This window comes from Saccopteryx leptura, chromosome 4 (assembly GCF_036850995.1).
Source record: "Saccopteryx leptura isolate mSacLep1 chromosome 4, mSacLep1_pri_phased_curated, whole genome shotgun sequence".
Taxonomy (NCBI): domain Eukaryota; kingdom Metazoa; phylum Chordata; class Mammalia; order Chiroptera; family Emballonuridae; genus Saccopteryx; species Saccopteryx leptura.
Window position 1 is genome coordinate 4501244 of NC_089506.1, and position 6945 is coordinate 4508188.

General features: G+C 67.1%; 1 protein-coding gene across 1 annotated transcript in view; it reads right to left on the minus strand.

The window, feature by feature from the left end:
- Positions 1-6555, minus strand: part of XKR5 (XK related 5) — a 16464-nt gene extending 9909 nt beyond the window's left edge. The window contains exons 1-4 of the mRNA XM_066383509.1: positions 6442-6555; positions 4594-4777; positions 1138-1322; positions 3-114 (exon numbers count right to left, since the gene is read on the minus strand). Of these exons, the coding sequence (XP_066239606.1) occupies positions 3-114; positions 1138-1322; positions 4594-4777; positions 6442-6499 (539 nt within the window). The 5' untranslated portion in view covers positions 6500-6555. The remainder of the gene's footprint in view (positions 1-2; positions 115-1137; positions 1323-4593; positions 4778-6441) is intronic.
- Positions 6556-6945: the final 390 nt, after the last annotated feature.

The following is a 6945-nucleotide window of genomic DNA, read 5'->3' on the forward strand; positions in this document are numbered from 1 at the left end:
GGGCGGCCCAGGGCACGGGCACGGGGCGGCGGCCCGGCCTCACGCAGGCCGCAGAGCAGGCGTAGCACACCAGGGCCCAGGACAGCACGCACCAGGAGCACAGGGCGCTCACGCCTGCAGGGAGGGGACAGCAGGGAGGGCGGGACGTCTGACCTCTCACCGACACCCGGCTTCATGAGGGCATCTGCGCGCTGATGGTGGACACCCGGCTTCACGAGGGCATCCGTGCTGATGGTGGGCACCGGACCCGGGCACAGACATGCCCATCTACGCACAGGAGGAGCAGGGGACCGGGCGGGGCCTCTGTGTAACGCAGTGGGCGCTCTCCCCGGAGGCGAGCTGGGCCCTTCCCGCTCGCCCTTCAAGGAAAGGGTCTGAGTCACTGACCCTCCAAGCCCCCCAGGTCTAAGCTCTGTTCATAACGAGGCAGATTCCCGCGGAATTCCGTCCCGAAGGTGCGCTGTGGTCCGACCCGCATGGAGGAGGTTTGATCAAGAGCCGGGACAGGCCTTTGACGAAGGAGGGTGCAGCCACGACTTCCCTGTGCGTCACTCACACACGGACGAATGTGGACACTCGGCAGAGAGAGAGAGAGAGACAGGAGGAGGAGAGAGAAGGAGACGAAGAGGGCGAAGCAGGAGGCGACCTCGAGACAACGGCAGAAGCGGACACCTGTGCCCGGGGGTGAGTGCGGCTGGAGGCCGATGCGGCTGGGGGGGCTCAGCCCCCGCCTGACTCCACAGGGCCCCCCACCTCGGTGCCAGCCTCAGGCTGCCCGGACCCCGTCCAGTGACTGAAGATACCGGGAAACCGGGCACGGCGATCATGCACAGAAGCAGGGCGTTTCCAGGGGTGTCTGACTGCCCACAGTTTCTGTCACCACACGGACTGACCCCAGCGGAGGGGGCCGACCCCCCGTGAACGAGTTGCCCCGAGCGAAAGCCGATGTCGGCCGGGACCGTGCGCTAGTGAGGTCGGCTGCCCGCCCTCTCCCAGGGAGGGGACTCTGGGACGCGGAGGTTTTGCGGAAGAAGAAGGCGAGGGTTTTGCGGAAGAAGGCCTTTGTCTCTGCCACCCCCCCCCCCACCCCCTCCTGAGAACGTGGACAGCCTGGGCCCAGTGGATGAAGTCACCCACCTGGCACGATGTCTGCGAAGTCCGAGGCGAGGAAAGCATAGGTTTGGAGCAGCAGATGGGGCCCGGCCTGGAGCAGGGCCTCCAGGAGGCGGAGGGCTGAGAGGTCGGCTTCCAGGAGCAGCAGCGGGCCAGGGTGGGGACCCGCGCCTGCCTTCCGTAGGACAGCCGAGGTGACGTCCCAGTGCCTAAGACAGAGCAGGGCGCGTGGTCCAGAGCCCGTCTGTGCCAGCTCACCCCGCACACACACCCTGTCCTGGCTTGTTGGGACCTGCAGCATTCTAGGGAGTCACCTGTCATATCCACACTGGGGTCCCTGGTCTCTGACTCCAGACTGAAGAGGCTGCTGTGGGTGACCCCACTGTGGGGAGGGCGGGGGTGGCTGGCTGGGACCCTGCACCAGGCAGGTTTGCTGGGGGCCCTCTCTGAGCCCTGCAGGGTTTGGAGCTAACCCCGGCCTGCGCTACGCTAGGAATGAATTCGCTCAACAAATGCTTATGTCCGGGTACCACGGGGTTGTCTCTAGAGCACTGGAGATGAGAAGACTCGTCCCGGTCCTTAGGGAATGGAGAGCTCTGTGTGCCTCCCCGGGACAGGCTCAGGGCAGAGCCCCGAAGGAAGAGGGGATGCCAGAGGCCCAGGTGGCTGGAGCGGGTGACAGGGTGAGTGCGGAGTCACAGCGTCAGTGGCGTCAGTGTGACACCCTGGGAGCCTGGTGCGGCCCCGGCGTCAGTGTGACACCCTGGGAGCCTGGTGCGGCCCTGGTGTCAGTGTGACACCCTGGGAGCCTGGGGCGGCCCCGGCGTCAGTGTGACACCCTGGGAGCCTGGTGCGGTCCCGGCGTCAGTGTGACACCCTGGGAGCCTGGTGCGGCCCCGGCGTCAGTGTGACACCCTGGGAGCCTGGTGCGGCCCCGGCGTCAGTGTGACACCCTGGGAGCCTGGGGCGGCCCCGGCGTCAGTGTGACACCCTGGGAGCCTGGGGCGGCCCCGGCGTCAGTGTGACACCCTGGGAGCCTGGTGCGGCCCCGGCGTCAGTGTGACACCCTGGGAGCCTGGTGCGGCCCCGGCGTCAGTGTGACACCCTGGGAGCCTGGGGCGGCCCCGGCGTCAGTGTGACACCTGGGAGCCTGGGGCAGCCCCGGCGTCAGTGTGACACCCTGGGAGCCTGGGGCAGCCCTGTCGTCAGTGTGACACCTGGGAGCCTGGGGCGGCCCTGGCGTCAGTGTGACACCCTGGGAGCCTGGTGCGGCCCTGGCGTCAGTGTGACACCCTGGGAGCCTGGTGCGGCCCTGGCGTCAGTGTGACACCCTGGTACCCTGGTACCCTGGTGCGGCCCTGGCGTCAGTGTGACACCCTGGGAGCCTGGGGCGGCCCTGGTGTCAGTGTGACACTCTGGGAGCCTGGTGCGGCCCCGGCGTCAGTGTGACACCCTGGGAGCCTGGGGCGGCCCCGGTGTCAGTGTGACACCCTGGGAGCCTGGTGCGGCCCTGGTGTCAGTGTGACACCCTGGGAGCCTGGGGCGGCCCTGGTGTCAGTGTGACACCCTGGGAGCCTGGTGCGGCCCTGGCGTCAGTGTGACACTCTGGGAGCCTGGTGCGGCCCTGGCGTCAGTGTGACACCCTGGGAGCCTGGTACCCTGGTGCGGCCCTGGCGTCAGTGTGACACCCTGGTACCCTGGTGCGGCCCTGGCGTCAGTGTGACACCCTGGGAGCCTGGTGCGGCCCTGGCGTCAGTGTGACACCCTGGGAGCCTGGTGCGGCCCTGGCGTCAGTGTGACACCCTGGGAGCCTGGGGCGGCCCCGGCGTCAGTGTGACACCCTGGGAGCCTGGTGCGGCCCCGGTGTCAGTGTGACACCCTGGGAGCCTGGGGCGGCCCTGGTGTCAGTGTGACACCCTGGGAGCCTGGTGCGGCCCTGGCGTCAGTGTGACACCCTGGGAGCCTGGGGCGGCCCTGGCGTCAGTGTGACACCCTGGGAGCCTGGTGCGGCCCTGGCGTCAGTGTGACACCCTGGGAGCCTGGTGCTGCCCTGGCGTCAGTGTGACACTCTGGGACCCTGGTGCAGCCCTGGCGTCAGTGTGACACTCTGGGAGCCTGGGGCAGCCCTGTCACCGAGGGGGCGCTGGGTCAGGTGGGCCCGAGGTGCCCCCAGAGCCCAGAGGCGGGTGGGTCCCACTTCTCTCACGTAACTGGCATTGACCTTAATTTTTCCTTTGAGCTGTCAATCATAGATTTGCTCAGGGGACGCCGACTCATGGTTTCAATAGGTGGTCTGTCCTCGAGGTCACCTACTCGAGGACTGCAAGGAACCAGGTGGTCTCAGGAGGGCCCCGGGCCCTGAATGGTTTTCTTACCAGGCTGGGCTGAGACCAGGGGCTGGGCCTGGCAGGGTGTGCCCCTTGGAGGCTCTGAGCCTCTGTGAGTCGTGCCAGCAAGAGTCCGATCTCTTCAGAGGATCGGCCTGGCTTCACCACAAGGGCCCGACGTCAGGCAACATGGCTGTGGCTGAAAAATGCACTTTTGGTGCCTTTGGGGGTCTAGGGTCCCAGCCGCGAGGGCCCCATTTGGGGTGGTTGCTCCGCGTCTGTGTCCGGACAGGACAGCCCTCGACCTCTGACCTCCGGGGGAGAGTCTGCTCCGGGAGGAAGGGAATCGTCCGTTCCCTCCTCGGACTCCGCCCTGACGTCCGGAACATCAGCTCAGTCCCACAGTGGCCCCGGGAGCCGCGTGGGCGACGAGCAGCCGGCTGGCAGCAGCCCAGGGTCTGCACCTGGGAGTGACTCCCGGACACCCTCCCGGTCCCCGGCGGCCACGACTCAGTGGACACGGAGCTGTAGGGCTGCCCCGCTCGGATCCCCGAAGCTCTCTCTTTTTTATTCCCGGTGGCTGAGGATGAGGCAGCTCAGAGCCGAAACTCGTCCTCTAAATACCCCCCCATCCCCCAGCCGGCCAGGGAGCCCAGTGAGAACAGCACCTGGCCCGCGGGGGGGGGGGGGGGGGGGCGGGGGGCTCCAGGCCTGTCTAGGCTTTTTTTTTTTAATGGGAAAAAACTGGCCCTGGCTCCCAAATGGCTTCTTCCTGCCTCAACGTTTTGACGCGGAGGTCACCAGCCCGGCCCCCCGACCTCTCTGTGGTCAAAGCTGTGCCCCCTCCCTTGACTAAGAGACAGGGTTGACACTACCTTAAGCCAAGTCACTTTCTATGGTTCTAAAGGCTCCACTCACAATGGAAACAATAGTAAGACAGAATTTGGCTTAAGTCAGCCGGCTTTGGGAGGGTCATAGTTGGCCGGGGACGGATGGAGGGCGCCCCCTGCTGGCAGACGCTGGGGAAGGGGCAGGTGAGGTTCACTGAGTGGCTCGGAACCCCCTCTGGACCAGAACACCTAGGACCCTGCGGACCCAGAAGAGCCCTCCCACGCACTTCCACACACACACATACACACACACACACGCTCACCGCTTCCACACGCCGAGCTGTAGGAGGTGCAGCACGGCCAACCAGCAGCGACCCGGATGCCCATCCGCTCGGAACCACAGGTAGCTCAGGCCCTGGACCAGGAAGCCAGGCAGTAGCACAGCAAGGGCCAGCCAGCCCCAGAGCTGCTGTCCTGTGGCGAAGTGGTGGGCCGTGGCGCAGAGGCCTGGGCCCCGGGGGAGGGGGAGAGGCAGAGGGTGAGCGGATGGCAGAGAGAGCCCGGGAGCCCGCCAGCCTGGTCCCCACCAGGGCTCTGCCGGACCCCGCTGGGAGCCCGCAAGGCCAGCCGGCAGGCGATGGGGGCATGAGGCCGAAGGAGAGCTCCGGGCTGTCCAGGGCTCCTGGGAGACCAGACGTGGTGTCGTATCAAGGGGCTGTTCGATGGCATAGGCCCCATCCACGCGAAAAATACCTGTCACCTAGTCTTGCTCCCACCCGGCCACGCCTCCTGTCTGGGGACTGCTGTGTGTCTCCTGGCTGCCGTGACAACGGGCCGGTGCTTCTGTCTGTCCAGCACTAGGGGGCTTGGGAATCCAGTCATTGTTTCATCTGACAACTGCTGGGGTTTTCCAATGCTAACGTTTAAAAGGGGCACATAAAGCTGCCAATTGTAGCAGAAACAGAGCAGGGCCCTTCCTGGAGATAGGGACCTGCAGGTTTGGACAAAGAGAGGGTGAGGTCAGGCTTGGGCAGCCATCCCTGGCCCGCGGGCTCTGTCTCCTGCTCCAGCCACCCCTCTGCGTCGTCCTGCCCAGCACGGCAAGCCAGAGGCCCCGCACACAGTCTTTGGAGGAAGGATACTGAAGCCCAGGCCGCTCCAGGAGGGGCCGTCTGTCTCAGGGCCTGGTGGCTGCTGACACTAGGGGGTACTGTCCTGCCTCTGTCCTGCTCTGCGGGGAGCCCTGGGGGGACCCGCAGGGACCGAGCTTCCAGCAAGGGACCCCACCAACCCGGAGACAGCACCTCGCTCCCATGGGTCAAGGGCAGAGCCAGCGCCGCAGGGCACCCCGCTGCGCGCGCTGGGGAGGGGACGCTTCCCTGGGGGTCTCAAGGCTGTGGCCTCAGAAAGGAGCCCCTCCCCCTCGGACCCTCCCGGGGTAAACCCGTTCGCACCAGCCCAGCGGAAGTGGGCGGAGCCAGGACTCCATCCCGGCACCGAAGGAGTTACAGATTCAAACTAGGAAGGCGCTAAAAGTGTTGCCATCTTGCATCGCCTGGGCAGACGGGGACCGGGCTCTCCACGGGCCCGCGGTGTCCCCAGAGGGCCACGTTCGGTCCCGTTCTAAACCCCGAGGCGGGGTCACACACTTCCATGGTGGCCTGGCCCAAGCGACCTCATCCCGGGCGCCTAGCAGCCGGTCAGGGTGGCGGGGGTACAGGGAGCGCCTGGACCCGCCTTCAGCCCATTTGGAACCCGCAGCTGAGTCCGGGAAGCCTTTCTGGAGGAAGGGGCGGGACACATGTGCCAGGGCTTCGCGAGAGGTCTAGGCATCGGCCAGGAGGGTGGGTGGGTGGGTGGGGAGGGGAAATGCCCGTGCCTTCGCGGGGGGGGGGGGGTGCTGTGGGGTGGGGGGAGGGAACCATACATTCGGGAGGGCTCGATTGCGCTTGGGGATCATGCACCATAGGTGGGGGGCAACGGAGCGGGCGTCCTGGGGTCCACTCGGGACTGGGCGGGCTTGCTCGGCAGGCTGGTGGGGGCCCTGGCGCGCAGGGCTGGGCGCAGGCCGGGCCGGGCTGTCTGCTGGGGCAGGGGTGGACTGTGGAGGGCATGGGGTGTCGGAGGGGTGAGCATGGCAGGCGCCCAGCCTGGGGCTGCCCGGCACTTACGCGCGCTCTGCTCCGCCGCCAGCAGGAGGGCGGAGAGCCCCAGGAGCGCCGCGTGCATCCTCGCCGCCGGCTCCGCCGCCGCCTGGTCCCCTCCCCTCCCCTGGCCTGGCCTGGCCTAGCATCCCCTCCTCTCCCCTCCCTAACCCTCCCCTCCTCTCCCTCCCGCTCCCCTCCCCTCCTTTCCCCGCCCCTCCCCTCCCCGTGCCCGCGCTGGGGCCTGTGAGCCCGAGCCGTTAGGCGCACGGTGCCTGGCTCTGGTTTCTCCCGAGTTGTCGGCAGGGAAGGCAGGGCGGTCAGCGCTGAGTTCTGGCTCCTGGCGGGAAAGGACGGGGGATGGTCCGGCCTCGGCCTCTCCAAGTGGGAGGGAGCGTCTTCTCTCTGTTCCCCAGCCTCGGAGAAGTGCTTCGTGCTGTCAGGGCTGCAGGTGGCTGTCCGGGGCGGTGGACTGGTCAGGGAGTGCGTGGCTGCCGACGAGGTGCAGGAGAGCCCTTAGCGGGTCTTTCT